The 20092-nt window shown below is 43.0% G+C and overlaps 1 protein-coding gene across 3 annotated transcripts in view; it reads right to left on the reverse strand.

Moving 5' to 3' along the window:
- LOC308144946 (oxysterol-binding protein-related protein 10-like) overlaps positions 1–20092 on the reverse strand; it is a 62865-nt gene that overhangs the window by 24914 nt on the left and 17859 nt on the right. For 2 of the 3 annotated variants that reach the window (XM_080516236.1, XM_080516238.1), the window contains exons 3-6: positions 18128–18207; positions 15220–15288; positions 9368–9577; positions 715–955 (exon numbers count right to left, since the gene is read on the reverse strand). In XM_080516236.1, coding sequence (XP_080372362.1) covers positions 715–955; positions 9368–9577; positions 15220–15288; positions 18128–18207 — 600 coding nt within the window. The remainder of the gene's footprint in view (positions 1–714; positions 956–9367; positions 9578–15219; positions 15289–18127; positions 18208–20092) is intronic. The other variant, XM_080516237.1, reaches the window with a different exon arrangement.

A 20092-nucleotide genomic window follows, 5' to 3' on the forward strand; every position in this document is an offset into this window, starting at 1 on the left:
TCCACCGTCCACTTTTAAGAAGTGCTTCCCTGGTGTTACGCCAATAGAACCACCCGTTGGCTGCAAATGGTTTCAATTGAAACAACTTTATTGGATCCATGGAGATCTGGCACAGAGAGGGTTAAACATGGCAGAGGTCTGACATTTTAGGCACCAGTGTGGATTCCTTTGGCAAAGACTTAATCCTTTGAGAAGATTGAGGAGTGCATAGTAGAAGTCATTGTATTTAGATTCGCTCACTCACACATAAACCCTGTTGTTTCGCACACGTACATGCTGACAGTCCGAAATGCTTTCAGGGCTTCTGTAAACGTCTCTGCCACTAACATTCACTTTCATACACACGTCACATTCATGCTTGTACTCGGCACAATTATTAGAGTTATGATCGATTGGCATTTCAATGTAATCGACGACATTGAAGAGACAGGAAATAAGTGAGAACAGCACAAAACGACAAGTACAAACAACGGCAGAAGACACAAACGGAACAAATAAAAACGTTTTAAGACAAGAAGTGCAACATTCAGCAACATTTACTACAAACATTCAAATTCACGGTAGCCATCAGGCACGGACACGAGCCACAGTCGAGCTGCCCCAGCGGGGCCTTGCTGGCGGAGCTGGGCTCTGGAAAAAACAAGGAGATGGGGGGAGACGGAGGGGTCGGGGGCTCCAGTAGCAGCACTGGAACGGGGCCCGGGGCGGACTCACCGGAGGGCGCTCCGTGGCCGGCGTGGTTGCGCTGGGAGGCGTGGGACTGAGGCGGCCCCTGGCCGTGGCTCTGAGTCTGCTGGAGGATGTTCAGGCACTCTCCCAGGCAGCTGAGCGTGGCGGCCGACGTGGCCTTGAGCAGCAGCAGGTCCTGGTCCAGGCAGGACAGCGGGCCTCTGGTGGGCAGAGAGTCAATGGACTGGACCAGGTTCTTCTGTTGGCCCTCCGCCTGCGACATCACCTGTGAAAGATCCGTGACGTACATGAACACACTGCGACGTTCCACAAATACAACTAATGACGTTGGGACCAACGAGACATTCTAGCTCTATAGACGTAAGGATTATAGACCCAAGACAAATCCACAGTCCATAACAGGACCAAAAGCTTAGGCTGAATTGTGTCTATGAACATTGACACAGAGAAAACATTCAAACTTTACACTAAAAGGTCCCAAGCCTGGACTCTGACAGGAAAAACTATTCCTGTGAACATTTGGCAACAGCACAAATCCTCTGAAAGCAACTCAGTTTTAGATTTCATGACTTATCTTAAAATAACTCAAAATACGGTTTAAATAAATAAAGTTTTGCTCCAAATGTCTATCGCATTGAAGCCCTTCTTGGGTGAATTTGATCTATATCTGTTCACTTGGTTTGTTTTAAATATACATTTAACTCCTGTCAGGAAATTGTTGAGTCACTTTGTAGATGCTTTTCTGCAGACTGTTTCTCCATTTGTGTTCTTGGATGCATGTAGCACAATCGACAGCAAATAAGTTGAAAGTTTCCGTGAGGCTGGCGATAGCATTCAAGCAGCAGCAGCAGTTGTTACTCTTTATTTCCCTATTTGTTTCTCACTGTGCCTCAAGACGTGCAGCCTGCACAATCTTTTCCTCCAAAAATCACCCCAAAGAAAGAAGCAATCTGACAACAGCAACTCTCATTTCGTCCGTGTCACACGGCTCCATTGTTGTCCAAGAAAACACACAAAACACATCAGTCAGTGACACAGCTGCACAGTGAAGGGGTTATAATCTGTAGATGACAATAATCCCCAAAGAGAAACACAATTTACTGCTTTTGAGTAAATGGGAGCAGACAATGAAGACGTGCGGCCTGAAAGCTTAAGTCCTCACATGTCAAAGTCAGTTTAATTTTCATTTTAGATAAAGCTTTAATAGTTATGTATGTTTACAACTTTATTTGAATTCGTGAGTCAACACAGTTCAGCTTCTGTGGATGAATTATGGGCTCCTGTCACCCAGCAACCTTTATTTGGACGGTGCGAGGGATGAATGGTCACATTATGGTCCATCTATCCATCTTCTGTAGCGCTGGAGCTGATCCCTGAGCCCTGATCCCTGATGACTGCGGCTGAGCGCTATTACACCCTGGACAGGTGTGTGAGCCAACACAAATTCTCACTACAACCAATTTTGTGTTATTTAGCATAACTAAAAATGTAGTTTCAAACTTGAAAGCAGCGAGTATGAATGTGAGATTACATCTCACGCCCTCTCACACAATCACACAGCTCTACAAGTGTGTAGGTAGTGACACAGCTATATATCACTTCTTGTTTTATCACCAACAGGCAAACAACGCAACCATCTGCTCCGAGACGACAACAAAAAGAAGAAGAAGCCGCAAAAAGTCTTGAAACAAGAAAACTCCCCTCTCCTAAAAACACGATTCTCACTCTGAGGAGCTCTGCGTTTCACCTATCGCAGAATCAACGTATAACCAAAAAGCAGTAGACAAAAGTCACTTCCAGCCAGCGGGTAATAAGCTCCTCTCAGGGCTAATGAATGTGGGTTGTTTATCAGCCCGGGAATGTTGTACTCATTAATATTGTACGGCTTCACAAACACTGGATCAACACACACGCCTCATTGAAACACGGAGCTTTATTTGGAGTCACTGGAAGGCCGTTGCATCGGGGTTACGCATGCAAACACACTCGAGTGAAGGGATTTGGTTTTTAATAAGCTCGTGCAATTATTCAACCTTTTACTGGAGTTAAAGGCAGATAGAGTTCATATCTATATTTTGAGGGCTGTATTAAAACTAGATCCTCACAGTTCTGAAAAAGTGCTACCAGGTCGTTTCCACACTGCCTTTCGGACAAGCAGGGCTTCCTGATCTATCCAACGCCGAGTTATTTTACAGGTCAGGACAGTGCGAGGCTTTGCGGTGTTAAACAATTTCACCCATTCATCAACTGGAGCAGCGACTCTGGATGAAGCCAGGAAACACGCCGGACAGGCTGCCAGTGCATCACAGGACAAACACAAAAGGGCAGATTGGAGTCACCAAATAACATCAATTACATGTTGTTTTGGAGGAAAACACAAGGAGCGAAAAACACTGACAGAAACGCATTCGACAACAGGGATTATCTCACCATGAATTGAAAGTGTTAACCACTAACCAAACACATTACAACTACAACTTTGCAATGTAATGACGAATAAATGTCTTCATTTGTATCTATGGTGACGAATTAAATGTGCCCAACCAGCTGCAGCAACTTTCAAAATTCCTGTATTTTTTTGGGGGGGGGGAATTCAAGATCTTGGCTCAGTCTAGTAAATAAGCAAACATTGCTCTTCGTGCACACAAACATTGGATTGAGGGAGGTTGGAATAACACACAGAGAGGCAGCGGGGCTGCAGCTATTTTCTGGTGTGAATACGACATGATGTTTTGATAGATTGCTCATCTTGGAAACTGGTCACAAATACCATTTACGAAAGCAACAGAAGCTTTCTGAGACATATCGAGTCTTAAAACAAGATATCTGACCAAAACAATTCAATGAAAAACAGCCCCTTTTTCTGTGTGTCTGATATGTATGAGCTGAAATTTCTTGTTTCTTCTTGTCAAAATGCAACACTCAGACACGTTAATGCTGGCTGACATCTCGTCAAACTGAGCCACAATACAGGTCTTAATGTTTTCTTTCAATACATATTTTACCTGACCCGAATTCAAACAGACTTTTCGTAGAGAGGGAAGCTGTATTTATCAGCATCTGCTTGCATTTCATTGCCTTATCGGAGCAAATAGCTATACGCTAATTGAGGTGAGAACTGATATGGAGGCTCATGCACGACATAAAAAGCAGGAAAGGTCGACATCTCGGAGTATAATTGCATCTGTGCTGCACTAATAATGCCAAAAATCAGAACCTGCCTCGGGGTTTAAACTCACCGAGATGGGGGAGTGTTGTAGCTACTCGCGGGAGGCGCAGCAAGTTTCAGAGCAAATGTGTTGCTATGCAACCTTAAGTAACTCCAAAAAAATAAAAAGTCATACCATGTTCAAAAATAACACGGCTCACTGGGTCTTATGGTACTGAGGAAGACTGCCGCCACCTTTATTGATGCAAACCCAACGTGACATTTTTACGCAAATATCAAAAGGCCTTCAGTGGGAGGATTAATACGCCACTTATGAGAGACCTAAACGTAAAATAAAAAGATAAAATTAAGTGGCGATAAGGGAGCCATTTAAAGTCGAGGGGGACATAACCAAAGATACGAGGTTTGAAGGGGAAAGGACCAACGATTGTTTGGACAGAGGGAAGGATGATGGATTCTGTTTTATCCATCCTCCTTCTACGTCAATCTATCCGACAAAGGCTGCTGGAGCTGCTCACAGCTAATTACAGCTGAAAGCAGAATACAACCTGGGCCTAATAGAACCTAATCACATTTGTATGACCGGAACCAATGGAAGTGAAGAAGATTTTGATAAAATTAAATCTAAATAATAATAATAAATAATAATGATAATATCCTCCTCAAAAGAGTAATTACTTTATATAAAGTGACAAAACAAACAGAACTGAAATAAAATGCACTTTGCTTGTCAGAAATAACTAGGGTGGATAAAATAATCATCAAATTATGGTTGTATTTTTTTCAAGTATTTCACTGGTAAGTTATTATGATAATGCTTCATCACTGAAAATTGAGGTACCTTCAAGCGACATTAGGATGGACACATAAAGAAACATCTGCACAGGATATTCTTTATAAATCAAACACCCTCTGATGCTCATTTGTAAAACAAATGTAACCAACAATTATCTTTTATCGATTCAAGCATCAAAGTATCAAACCTTCGACTTTGCTTAAAAAGTAAGAGACGTAGAAATAAAAGGAACATAAAGTATAATTGAAGCAGGTAAAGGCTTACAATGGCAGACACACACACACACACATGCACACACACAGATAAAGCTCTCTGGATCCGCCACGGCCAGCCATGCTTCCAGAAATAGCCTAACCCCGACAAGCCGGCTCTGCAGAGCGAGAGCCCAGAGACGCCGTTTCTGCTGCTGCTGCTGCACAGAGAATGGAGCCGTTTGATGAGTTCACGTCTGTCGGCTGTGACAGGCCGGCTGGGCCAGAGACGGTTATGTGGCCCGACTCCCACTGTCACACGTCCGGTAGGAGACAGATGCACGCACGGATGGACAGACGGATGGACAGACGGATGGAAGGTGACAGCGTGACAATGGCCTGAGCGTCCACCATAAAACCTCAGTGATACAAAGATATTTGAATCAGGCCTTAATCACAATGTAGAATATTCAGAGTTCTCCCCAAATGAGCTCCGTTTCAGAAAATCGCAATCTGAATCGGGTAGGAGCTGCTGCAGCATGATCTGAACCATGCAGTCACAACTTCTGGCACGTTGACATTGAGAGTAGATCACCTGCAGACACTCACTGATGTGTGAAGATCATACACAGCGGTGTGCAGACCAGGAAGCAACTTGTTTTGCTTCGGGAAGGTGGGCAGGATCTCCAACGCGACGTCCCCGAACAGCCACCGGACCGTAAATACGCAGTGTAATGAACAAGCAGCAGCTTTTTTGGTCTCTGCCGTGCACGGTCGTGTCTAAATCACAAAGCGAAGCAGGATCCTCTGCTGTGGCATCCAACATCCCAGGGAGTAATGCCAAACACTTTAGAGAAAATGATTGGCCTGTTAGGAATGAAAGAAAGTGGCAAGAGGAGGGAGCAGAGACGTGAAGAGAGGAGCTAAATGACGGCAGTGAGGAATCAGGTCACAGCAGCCTCCATCTCACGGACCGGGAGAAACGGGAAGCCGACCAATGAGATGAATCACGGCACACAGAGGGCCTCGTTTTCTGTCTGTGGAGAAAAACAGGAGCACCGGAGGAGCGTTTGTTTTCCTTAACGACCACACCGTCTGCTCATTATTCACCCAAACTGTCCCAGGTTCACTCCAAGAGAGGAGGGTTGGGGAAATTACTCTCCACCCGCTGATCACCAGTTGCTCCCTTTCCGCCTCGGAGTGAATCATTCACTGGAGTTGTCGCTGGCGTGATACACGGCGTGACGAGTAGGAGCGGCACGAGAGAAAGAGCTTTGTATGAAATATTGATTCTCCTCCTAACGCGTCATCAGGCCGCCATTAAGAGGAAAAAGTGATGTGAATGCTGTTTAATACGCTCGCGGTTTGGCTCCAAGGCGGTTCAGTGGGAGGAAAGGTGACAGACTGAAACAAGGCGAGCTCATCCCACCGGGAGGTTTCACTCACACCACGGATTAATGGACGAGTTGTGTTTGTTTCTCTTCTCAGGTAAGAGTCCTCAGTTTGGCAGAAACACAGAGAAGTTGCTTCGTTCCAGCTTCACATGGAGAGTAAATGAGAATCTAAAGGGCCTCTCCTCTTACTGACACAGTGCAGCCCCCGGTGGACAAAGTAGGAACAGCAGTTAAGTTCATTTAGTTACTTTTACACAGGCAGCATGTTTAAATCTGTGTATTGCTTCAAGTTTACTCTGGTCAAGTGACCTTACCTATTGATTTCCACATTGATTTTGTTTCTCCAAAACTGAAATGTCAAATTTTTTTGCTTGACATTATTACCCTACATTGTTTAGGATGAGACAACTTTTCTGTGAAATCTTTTCATTTAGGCCATCCGGAGAGAATTAGACCCTACTTAGATATTGTCTAATTATAAACGGGTGCTAAATGATCACTGCAGAGGCAGGTGAAGCAAGCCCTTCTCAGCTTTCCTTTTACAAATTCTGATTTCTAGCTGGAAATTATGAATCACCACCAAAGTGGGACAGCAGGCGTTCATACCAAGAGACCGATTTCAAGAGTTCAGCCTTTTCACACGACTTCAGCAGTCGTTTTCAGTTCAATTTTACTGCAAACCTTATTTTCCCAATATTTAAACAGAAACTCAGTGAAACTTATGATTAAATAAGACATGAGATACGGCACATGAAATCCGGGACAACACAGAGTCAGAGAGTAGATAACAATACAAATATTAAACTGAGCCTTCAAAAGTTTATGAGCCGCAAATACAACACTGCAAAACGAAGTTGACATGCAAATATTAGGCGACGGATATCTAGACGGAAAAATGACAGAGCAATGCTCAGTGAAGACAAGCATGCGTCCTCCTGATAACACAAATTCAGTCTGACCTGATTAAAACAAAAAAGGTTCCAGGCAGTGGAAAACAAGTCAAATCTACAATGTGCCGAGAGTCTGGCGTAACATTCAAAGACTTCACGCACTTATTTGATGCTTTGTTGAGAACAAAAACTTGCCGATTTAAGCAGTTGATGAGTGAAAAATGTGGAAAAAAATGATTATTTTGCTCTGTGGTTCTTCCGGCTCGAGGACAAACACATGTCAGGAAGTATTTTGTGGCACTCAAACCACATTTTCCATGATGACCTCTTCCCCGTCAGTCTTCTGTTTTTCTCCTCTGCGTCGATCACAGTTTACACGGGCTGAAGTATTTTACATTTAGAGAGCCTCTCGTCTCTCCTTGTCTGGATTCCTCCTTCCTTCCTAACCGCTAAGTCATCTTATCTCCATAATGTAGCAGAGCCTGATGCTCAGCTGCTTGGCAACGATCCGAGGAGAACATTCTGTCTGTAAACAAAAAAAAAAAGGAGGCGAGGGGGTGAGTTTGACAGCCAAAAAGCTCCAGCTAATAGCTGCACAGTTTGCCAGCCGAGCAGACAATCATGTCACCGTCATGTCTTTATCATTTTCAGTGAGCAGGCCCAACTTCAGGCTCGATCTTGAGCAATTAGTCACTATAAAATAACTGCAGACAGGCTATTAGGAAGCGACAGTGGGGAAAGAAAAGAAAAAAAAAAAAAAACAATCTTCTCCGGGAAGATAAGCACGGAGGAGTGAATGGCTGCTCCGGGTGTATGCGGATGTAGCACACGAGGAAGCAGTGGTAACCAGAAGTGACAGGTCGGCCACACAGAGAATTAATGAGGATTTGAACTTCAAGTTAAATCACAACGTGATAGAAAAATGTTATACGGAGGCTTTTTTTTTTTTTTTTTTAATTAACTCCCAATGTGCTTGCAGGTTTTTAAACCCAAACTCATGGAAGTACTGATAAAAGTACTGATAAAAGTGATGACAAAGTGCGGGACGCCCCTGATATATGAAATGCAGCACACATATGAGCACAGACTCAATTTCCTCTCATTTTTCACCCTGTTCTTTGTGCCCGCCGACACGTCGACATCTGTCATGTGGATTACGTGACGCGACGAGCGCGCTGCAACAACGCAAGGCACACATGTTAATCAGTGTTGATGCATGAAAACCAAAATGCCAACAAAGCTGAACTTGCAGGAAAGAGCGAGCGTCCTGCAGTCAGTGTTCGGGACTGCCAGGAAGCCAGAAATATCTGCTGAACTCACTGCACCAGTGTCCCACCTGAGACCGGCAGGATCGGTCAGGAAGGCAAAGGCCACAGAGCAAAAACACTGCACAGCTTTGTTTGGTCCAAATGGTCAGTAAGGACAGACCGATTGTTTTCAAAAATACAAACTTTCATTCCGAGTGGAAAAACTTTCAGATCAAAATTCTCTTTTGCATGTGAATCTTAGCTGAGACATGCAACAAAACACACCAAAACAATCAGGAGGAATGAAAGATGCAAATAAAAAATAGAACGATAATATAGAATCGCCCTATGAATAGAGCGCCAATGTTTTTTTTTGTAACTCCAGTAATGAAGATGGAAGAAAAACATATTATAGACATCTTCCCCGGTGCATTTCTAAACTCATAATCATTCACACTGCTGAATCGAAACTACAAAGATGTAATACATGTGAATAATAGAAACAAAACCGCTCATAAAACGAGGGAACACTATTAGCCTGATGGGAACATTTCCACTGATAAGACTGGCAAAACAACGCTTTAATTACAACTAACTGCTGAACAGCCCTGAAGGAAAGGATGCGCACGCAGTGACGTGACATTGGACTAATCACGCTCCAGGTGAGAATCAGACGGCAAAATCATGCTTGCATAATGACCTTTTAAAATAAAGATGCAAAGTAGGCATTATTGCTGATTGCTCAATGACAGAGATGCAAATCAAGGATCGGGTGACAGTCAGGGACAGCAGTGGGAAATGGGTTAGAACATTTATCCGGTGGTGCGGAGTGCGCCGCGGACTGCTCCCAATAGATGAGAACAAAAAGATCCGACTTTGTTGTTCCTTTGCTTCCATGAACAGTCGGAAGACGACACACAGATCTAACCGTGAGTCTTGCATTTCAAGTGTGGGTCTGGTTTGAAATGCCGCCACGGCTTTGCCACCCACCTCTTTGACCTCCAGCAGCCGTCCCGGGTACTGACTCCTGGCCCGCCGAGCCGCCGCTGGGGATTTGTGGTGGGTGATGGTGACGATGTTGCCGGGCGAGGCCGCGTGGCTCAGGTGCCGCTGGGAACCCGGGGAGGAGGACGGGGTGAGGTGGGGGAGGAGGGAGAAGCTACGGGTCCGACCGGAGGAGGAGGAGGAGGAGGAGCATCCCTGGAGGGAGGAGGGGAGAGAGCCGGGTGGGAATTTATTCATCAATTACCTCATATGAGGATTTTATGGGTACTGGTTTGTTTTTTGTTTTTTTGACGAGATTAATTTTTTTATTTTTTATTTGCAGGCTTAACAGAGAGGAGATTTTAAAAACGTAACATGCAAGTTTTGTGTTTCTCAAGTTAGTGAGGCAAACATATATTGAGTGAATCTGAATAATGTCCACTTTGTGCATTTGTATCTGCAAGTAAATCAGTTGTCCATCCCACAGGGAGTCCTAAACTCTTCATCAGAAATCCACTAAATTTAAGATTTGCCAAATGGTATAAAACTGTCAAAAATCATACATATCTCACTATTTGTAGTTAGAAGAGTCTCAAAAACTTGTGCAAAACAATGTGTATTTAGAAAAAAGTACAGTGAAACTAATTATGAATAGAAGATGCAAAAGGTGCATTAAGGTTTTGTAATTAAAGGAATTCCTACGGTAATAAAAATCTATGTCAATATCCAGCAGAATAATGGTCTCATATACGTTTATATTTTCTTCGATTCATCATCAGAAAACATAAAGCAAAGCACAAGTCACCAACTCTGGTCACTTGCTTGATAAAAAGCAAAAACTCAAAAGCTTAAACTCAGACATACTTCCACTCTGAGCTTATTATGCATTTCAGCTTTATGTAAAAGTAATGCTGTATTTGAGCATGGCATGCTCAAATACAGCAAGTGGGAACAACAAGTGGGAATGTGACTGCATGTGACTTTTTCTGTGTTTTTTCTTCTTTTTTTTTGGTTGATCACCCTTCAGGAAATGTTTGTACTCCATGAAACACTTCAAAAGAAAATCTAACCAAAATCAGATCTATCATAGTTGAACAGTACCGAATCTCAATGTTGGGCTCCGCTTTGTGTTTTTCATCAGTTCCCTTTTAACGAATGACTTCCGTTGAGCAATTACTTTGTAGAATATTGACAAAACTGCGGCTTTTCTCACAGATAAATGTGACTCATTATTCACCTTAATACATTTTCTTTGTATCTGCTTGTTTCAGCCTGAGAGGAGCCGGTCTTTACTGCGAGATAAACGGCAATCCCTCCATTTGTCCATATTTACCATTTTGAACACCAAATTACAAATCGTCCCACACCGATAATCTGTTTTTCCTTTTGTCAGAACAGTCTGAGGGACTTGCCTGAAAAATCACTCAACAATATGTGGATTATCAGGGATTAATGGGATTAGGTAGGTATTTATTTCATAATATATTACAACAGTAGAAGACAAATGTGAGGTTAATGTAAACAATGAAAGATTTTTTTTCTTAAAATAACAACTTGGTACCTGTAACCTGCTGACATTTCTCATCTCCTGATCAGAGATCCAAACGTTACAGACTCGCATGACAATTCCACCGTAATACTGCTGCTAAAAACATTCCAGGCGAGTGACTCACTCGGACCTGGACTGCAGGAACTTTGTAAATCCAGGAAGCAGCAGTAAGTCTTGTGAAGACATGCAGGGAAACAGACCGAACCATTCAGAGTCTGACCGGTGGAGAAAAGTCACAAACAGACATCATTTAATTATTTTGATTGGCACAAGAGCGTTCAGCTTTAATGATGACTTGTTGGAAATGTGATGAACTAGTGGCTTGTCCCGACTCTGCCCTGCTCCAGAGTTGGAAACGTATAGAGCATGAATGGATGTATTTATCATTTCTGCAAAGTGGGAGGAGCATCATTAGAGATTCAATGAATATAGCTTTTGTGAGCGCGAGGGAAAAGAGATGGAAACGTTACAGTATATTGCATACATAACCTTGCAGTCGGTGAAAAGACGTAGTGTTAATCACAGAATGAGGAGAATTGCAGCAGGGATGCAGAAGCTCGTTTCCACCGGTGCTCTGACACAAGCAACTGAGTTTCGAGGACAAGTTGGTTCTGCCACCGAGTTTAATATAAAAGGTGGAAACATCCTTTTGTTGTTTTGTTGCTCTCTGCACTAAAGTCACATTGCATCGTTCACTTTGATGCTTCTCTCACTCCCCCCTCTGCGACTCTTGTCTCCTCAGTTCACTGACCTCCATGCTCACACAGGCAGCGGCATCAGACACCTCTCTCTCTCTCTTTCCCTCTCTCCCTCCCTCCCTCCCTAAGCCACCATGATGTGACCATGGGGGACTTTCCCTCGTGATCAGATGGATCCAAACCCCAAACAGAGGGACTTCTACTGAGTCGGTTTTTTTGTTTAATCACTTTAAACTGAAAATAATCAGCTTACAGGAGAGAACACTGGTGTATTGTACGTTGCTAAGCCACCAGCCACGAGTAAGCACGGGGGAAAAAAAATACTATTCAGAAACATGAACAGACAGACGATCAGAGGTTTTGTCCTCCAAAACTGGCAACATTTTCAAATGTTCACTATTATACTCCGTTTATTTCTGGAGTCGCTATAAAGAAATGGGACTCAGTTGCTTATTATACGAACTGAGGTACAGAATAACTTCAACATGACTGCAGCATGAATTCATAAAAGGCTTTTGTGACTTACTCTAAACACATTATAAAAGCAACCAGTGAGCTGTGTGTTGATTGAAATGCCTCTCTGAACTGTATTCATTCACATCTGTGGAACAAAAAAATATCAAATATTCAAACTATAGAATACTAGATTATAAGAATCCTGATACAATACCTCACACAGTAGGGTTCAACATCACACAGTCAGAGTTGCCACAAGCATTCACATTCGTTATGCAAGTAACACAGGGAGAACATTCAAACTCCACACATAAAGAGTCAGCCTGGACTCGAACACGCAACACATTCACCATGCGAGTACTAACCACTATTCCACCGTGCCGGTACACACACACACAACCTCTCATATCCAGCTATGGTGTGAGATATCCCTCTGTACACCTCCTGTGTGTCTGTACTCGGGGTGAAGAAATCCCACCATCACAGGTGCTCTGCTGTCTCGGGGCCGTGGGCGGACTTGGCCCCGAGCGAGGCCGCGTGGGCGGACCGCACAATGGTCAACTGCTGGCCTGTCATTTCTCTCCACCCCTAATTACACGCCATTAGCTGCTCAGTAATAACTTCCATTAGAGGACTTTTAATAGTGTGTGGGACAGACAAACAGGTAATTTACTACTAAATCATCAGGTAATTGTTCACACAATATCAACCTGAAAAGTTTATTGCAAAGCAGCATTAAGACCCGAATTTGTTTGCAGTCTGGATGTAGATCGTGTGTTCTGATGTCAGCGTGCGACATTTTCAGTCTGAGCAGTAAACCAACAACACGTCAGGCGCAGCTCCAAAGTCCAAAGTTTCACCATTTCCTGTTCTTCCAGTCAGGAGTTGTGTGTGTGTGTGTGTGTGTGTGTGTGTGTGTGTGTGTGTGTGTGTGTGTGTGTGTGTGTGTGTGTGTGTGTGTGTGTGTGCGCGTGTGTTTGCGTGTAGTATCTGCTTGATGACAACGCGCTCTCACAGGCGGATTTATCGGGCTGCTAATCAGCTTGATAAAGTGCAGCTGTGTTTTCTGCCTGGATGAGCAGCGCCGCTTCGCCTCTCCACCTGCGGAAAGCTCGCAACAAACACGCGGCGGCGAGGAAAAAAGTTGCCATGCTCAATAGATCATACTGCGACACGTCCGTGTGGGAGACGTACACGCGTAAATCACAGAAGCAGACGACGGCCCGGATTCATCATGCAAAAAAAAAAAAAAATCCCCAAACAAACAAAAAAATAATAATATGTCAGTTCTGAATCGCTTCAACGGATTCGACTGTGACAGCGAGAAGCACAAAGCTCCAGCAGGCTGCATGTGGGACTCAGCTGTGGCTGAGAAGAGGAGAGCGGCTCGCTGAGTTCAGCAGCTGTGACCTCCGCCCGGCCGGTGGCGGCACAAAGAACAAGGTCAAACTCTGGAACGGCAGAGAGATCCCCAGCTACGCACAGGAGAGCCTGCTCGCTCTTGAAAAAGCAAGAGGCTTCATTTGAAGGCAGCGTTTTTGTACTGCGAGCGTTTTTGGGGTGTTTGATGCTTTCGGATGTTGTTTTGAAGTGTTTTTTTGAATTGTGTATTCAGGTGTTTTTCAGAGTGTTTTCAGGTGTTTGAGTGGTTGATGTTTTCGGATGTCGTTTTGAGGCTTTTTTAAAAATTTTATTTTCAGGAGATTTTGAGTGTGTTTTTGAGTGATTTCAGGTGTTTTACGTGTTTTTCGAGTACTTACAAGTGTTGGAAGTGCTTACAGGTGTTTTCCGTGTTGGAGTGTTTTCAGTTGTTTGCTTGGATTTTATTCGGCTGTTGTTCACAGTTGTTTTTTGATGTTTCCGCTGTAAGCTTCAGTATATCTTCAGCTCATATTATCTGCACTGAGGACTAAAAAGGCCAATTCACACTCTATAAGAACAAAAAGAATGTTCGGCACTCTGGGCTCCTGCCGAACAAAATGACGTCTGCTGCACATGCGTGTTCCAGCTCGCTAATGACTATCAGTCATGTTTTAATCATATATAGCATGGAACTTGACTACTGTGCGAGTCTCGCAGCTCGTTCACATGTTGGAAGCGGACTTAACGTGATGCACCTGAATGCATCACTCACAGCGGTCAGCTCCTGCCGTTAAAACCGGACTATCATCGCGGCTCGGATAAAAACTCTTTTATTCCTGAAACAGTTCAGAGAAATGTATTTTTAAGCTAAAGCGCCGCTTCACAGATGTGTGGCAGCTGTGAGGGGGCGTGGCCTGCGGGTTCGACAGCTTCTTATTGGAGTGTGAACAGTCCTTACCTCACTGCCGAATTTTCTTCTTGTTCTTACGGCTTCTAAACGGGAGTATGGATGGGGCCTTTAGGCATAAACACAAATATACATACCTCACATTTGACCTTCTCACTTTATCTGCTCTGAAATCAAAGCCAACCTTTCACTCCATCTGAATTGATTACCAGTCAGAAACGCGTCAGCACTTTTATGTGGTTTCTTATGAAGGCAAAATGAATCCCTGCTCCTTTCATTCTTCTGTAATAAAAAAATCCTGCTACAGCTTTTCTGCCACAGAGAGGTCTGTTATCGGAGATGTAGCCGAGCCTCCGCCGCCGGCCGCCTCATCAGCGGAGTGGCTGCGATAACGATCGGGGAGGCAGACAGTGCGGCTCAGGAAGGATTAGACTTCAGCAGTGGCTACAGTAATAACAGCTGCTGGCGTGGAAATGCCCCAAAGCCACCGAACAGGAACAAAACGGCCACTCAGGGGCAATAGGGGAAAAAAAGAGATGGATTCATCATCCCACTTTTTCTTGGTTATCCAATTTTCCCTCATTTTCTGATTGCTTTCCTCATCATGGCCCAGCAGAGTAATTGGACTTCTGCCTTGCTCCAGCTGTGCAGCATTTTGAAGTGTTGAGGAGCTACATGTTGAATAAGTGAGCCAGCAATAAGGCAGCATAATGAGGCCTTGGTAGTTATTTATATAAAAGCAGATGAAAAGGGTGATTCTGCAAAGAAGAGTCGGCTCTGTAAAAATATCTCCACTGCAGGATTTTTGATTTTTTTCTTCCCCATCTGTGTAATATTGCGCTTTTGAAGGTGAAACTGTGAGTCCGAACATGTATTGGTCACTCACCAGCCCCTCCTGACCGCCCGCTGCTCGATCCACACTCAGGTGCTCGTCTGACCCCTTTAGCTTCCTCACCTGAATGCAAACAAACATAAAGGACATGTTACAGAAGTAATATGTGGGGCAGTAGAAAATACTGAATAATTTGATCAGTACACCAACACTTTTTGTGATTTTGAACCAACGTTTGACAAAAAGGACTCCAGAAAATCACATTCATTTTGTTAGTTTGCTTGACTGGTGGAACTTTTTCAGGTGCAGTTTCATGTTGAAATGTAAAAATAAAGCATATTTCATCTTCTGCAAGTAATCAAACAAGGTTAGTATGTTTATATCCCTTTAATCTTTATATATACATTTTCCTCTTGTTTTTTTTTTTTTAAACACTATCATAAGTTTCTGATTCCCATTTGTTTTCTATTAATCCTCTGACAAACGCGGAATATTTATTGTCTGTTCACCGTTTGTCAAAGCAAAATTAGACATTTCAGTCTGCACACAAGACTTCGGAAACCCTTTTTGATATTGTGACTCTAAAACAAAGTATGCAAATGAGAAAAGTGTGAAAAGTGCTGTTACAAAAATATTTCGCACAACAACTTCATAAGCCTGAGGAAGTGAGGATTTATGGCCAAACAGCTGGAGCAGATGCTGGAGCTGGTAAATGTGAGATGTATCTACTCCAGTACATGAAGGTCCGCAAATTAACTTCCAGAATTTATGAGAAGCAAAAGAAAAAACACAACTTTTCACAGCTGAAAATTCATACACAAGCTCAGCTTTATTATAAAAAGTTTGCCAAAGAAAGAGTAAACTTTGGATTATTTTTCTCATTCATGCACTGCTGATTCCTGAACCGTGGAGCTCAATAACAAACCTCATTCTCCACTGGAACAGCCCAACAGGGAGATAACACACACACACACACATCTACACTCACACACACACACACACTCACACACACACCCAATAATCCCCTGACTTCCACTCTAAACCCAACAGAATGCCCATACCCACATATTAATCCATGAAACCCAAGTGGAAAAAGAAGTGCTGGTGGATGTTGGTGGTTCTGCTCCACATGGCACATTAATCTGTCAGAAACGACTCCACACGACGTGACAAGGTCGGTGAAAGCCGCCACATTCAGCTGCACCTGCACGGCGAGAGACGGCAGCACCAACACGCCACTGCTTCATACTTACTAAATCCCTCAGTCTTATGTCGATGCAGGTGCCAAACTACTTCCAGAGACGTTTCAGAGCTGCAATCCCAGCCTGAGATCGTTCATCACATTAAATCTAGTTGTTGTCAATGTTCTGGCCGTTTCACTCAGTAATCGCATTTAAATTAGCTATATTTTGTCATTTTTATCCTTTCTGTGTGCATTTCTTTCTTTTAATGCAACACTATCTGACTTTTATAGTAGAACTGCACAAGATATTGCATATTTATTGCTATCCCAATAGTGACATGAGGTATATAAATATCATAAAGGACTGACTGAACTGTGAGAAATGATGTTTCCATGCACTGTGCATTCAAGCTCCACAAACTTTTTTTTAAACTTTTAACTATGAAAGAAAAAATGCATTGAATGGACTGACAGCTCTGAATACTAAATGGCTCAGAAGTCAGAAGTACTCAAATCAAGAGGTAATAACCAAAAACAATGAAGTCAAACCGCTCAGCTCTGGAAAAAGTGCAAAAATCCCAAATTTACTTGATATCATGCAGGGCAAATTGTTTTAGCTTCTTTTGCATAAAGATCAACATAACGTGGAAATGTTGTACTTGCCTATGTGGCATTTAATATCAGGACAAGCTGCAGTTCCAGGATTCTTTTTAATTTCGTTGAGCAATGAAGCAAAGAGAGTGATGGACAGCCCCAAAATGAAAGAGACCTCTGAATAACACATGAGTGCAAACCATGTTTCATGGTGTGACGAGACTGGAATCCTTCCTCCGAGCTCCACGACTTGTTTAATGAAGATTTGTGCACAAAAACCTTGTGTTTTTTATTCTCTACATTTCAACAGTCTAATGGTCACAAAAAAAATATTATATCTATTTCAATGAGCATGGTGAAGGGATTTAAGTAAGAAAACAAATACAAGCCTGTTGAGATCATAAAACAACAAGAGCGGCTGACAGCTTGAATAAATTAATGAACTCTGTTATTAGATATATCAAATCAAATCAGCTTAAGACTCAGCAAATAAAAAAAATATTTAAAATTGTTTTTCAAACGGTCTTTAAATACTTCATTTCTAAAATCTAAAGCATGGAATGAGTGGATACATTTAAAAAAGTAACTAAACCAACTAAACCAAATCAGATAGTAGCCTAATGTTTTGCTTTTCAACACTGATTTTGTTCTTTTTCTGAATAAATCCTGATCCCAATTCAACATGCAAAAAAAATTATCTACTGCCCCAGACATGTTACTATAACGGAATTCAATTCAGCAGAGTGATGAGACGAGAATGTCAGGAGGAAAGTGAAATCAGAAGATGCTACATATATAGAAGCGGCTTTAAAACTCTGGAGGGGTTTATAAAATGAGACTCAAGGGAAGCAAAGCCATTTAAAGTGATAAATGGCAGAAAAGACGTCGGCAGAGTGGAAACAAAGAGAGCGGCTTGTACTTCATCCTGAACTGTTGGGAGTGTGTTTGATGTGGTGGAGGAGCGGCGTGCAGACTGTTGCTTCATTCCAGAGGAATAGAAAAGTGGCTCATTCATAAACAGACACACAGAAGACGGGAAACAAATGTCAAAGCTTTCCGCTCACTTCTTTTACCCAGGGACTGATGCCACGAAAGGGTGTAAGGGTGTGTGTGTGTGTGTGTGTGTGTGTGTGTGTGTGTGTGTGTGTGTGTGTGTGTGTGTGTGTGTGTGTGTGTGTGTGTTACCTTGGCACTGCTGTCAGAGTGTCTTCTGGCACACGCTTGCAGCTGATTGATCCAGAACTGCTGCTCCTTGGCATCCGAGGCTGGAAAACACACACACAAGCACACACACACACCTCATTAATCCGTGTAACATCAGGAATTGTTCATGAATCCTCGTGCGAGGTCACACTCGGGTCGCGATGCAGATTTTAGAAAGTCAACAGTGTTTACATCCGTTAACAGTTACTGATCGTCTTTTCGTTGAATGGGGTTGTAAATAATCTGCCAACGTTCATCCAGACCAGGTAAACAGCAGCTGGAGAAACACTAAGAAAGTAACAAATAGATTATCTTATCACACTTTCCAAGGCAGTCATTAAAATATTTCTAAAAGTATTGACAAACATCACAATATGTTCAATGTTTTTCCATCTACATGCTATTTTTCAGAATCATTAGTTAAATGGTACAAATCCATCATAGAAAAACCTGATGATCTGTCTTAATGATTTGTTTTTACCCACACCCCACAGATGAAAGGATAATAACATGATAAAGTACTGTCAATCTTCTCTGTGGAAGATTCTCTTGATGCAGAGCGTGACGAAAAAACAAATCTCGTTCAGGTTGTGCAGTGGAAGCTCCTTCTGTCCTCTCACACTGTGCTATATTAAAAAAAAAAAAAAAAAAACTTCTCTCAGCCTCAGAAAAAAGTGAATGATTCTGCATATGTACCCGACGCTGTTGGATGAAGCGATTTCATCTGTGGTGATTCAAGCCGTCGACTTTCATCCCGATAATTTGATCCCGTTGCATTGTGAAGGATGTCCTGGGTGCAGGTCTCACCTCCAAACCTCCCGGTGCCACCCTGAACATTTGTTAACGGAGCAGCAGAGTTCATTCTATCTGCCGCACAGGAAGCGGCCTGATACTCTCTGCATGACTGTGGGCTTTTATTCCTCCACCCCCCCCCCCCCCCCCCCCCCACCCCAGATCCCGTTATCGCAACACAAGCAGACGTGCTGACCGTCTGCCTCCAGGTCACACTGACAAACAATATCCTTCTGATCCCATTTCACTGAGTAATAACTCCGGCACAGAGACTTCTGAGAGGCCAAACGAGGTAAAAGACGAGGAGCACAAACACACGCGACAAGCTGACACGTCAGATTTTAATGTGGACTTTTTTTTTTTTGTCGACATTCTGATCCTCGATGATTAAATTCAAGTGATTATAGCACCCGAGTACACGGACACGCTCTCTTTTATAACTTTATAATGAGTGGAGACAAACCGCGTCCTGAAATGTCACCCTCCGCTCTCTGACCCGTCCTCAAAATCACACTTGATGAGCTTTACCGAGTGTTTGTTTATTCCAAACAAGCAGAAAAACCCCACGAGGAAGCACCAGTGAAGCAGAAAGTCCAATAAAAACCTGTAAAATATTAACGATTTCTTTCAGGATTGTTATACAGACAAGCAAGATCAGATGTGGTGAACAGAGCTGGTTTCATAGCTTCAACTAGCATCAAGAAAAAAAGGGGGAAAAGCACATTTATTCATCCGGTTTTCTAACCACAACACAATAAAAGAAAGGATAAAGCCGGTATAAAACTCCTATTTGATTTGAAAGTGGCTTTATTCTGACTGAAGGTGCTTTCCCTTCATATTCCACTGTTTCACAGTGACAACGGATTCAACTAAAATGAGGCTGTTGTGAAATCTGAGAAATTACAAGCGTCACCAAAGTGTCCATCGGGGGAGCGGCTAAAGCCTTTAACAGCAGCTCACATGAATAAACACATCAGACCCGCGAGAATCGTTTACACAGTTCATAACTTCGCCGCCGCCGCCAGTCTGACAGAGGGATCAGGATTCATTCGGATCCAAGCGCTTCGTCTCAAGTCTCTTGATGTTTCGTGTTCGATGAGGCCGAACATAAAGGGGAAAAAAAAAATAATAAAAAACTTCAAACATTTCTTTGAG

Source organism: Blennius ocellaris, assembly GCF_963422515.1.
Source record: "Blennius ocellaris genome assembly, chromosome: 20".
Taxonomy (NCBI): domain Eukaryota; kingdom Metazoa; phylum Chordata; class Actinopteri; order Blenniiformes; family Blenniidae; genus Blennius; species Blennius ocellaris.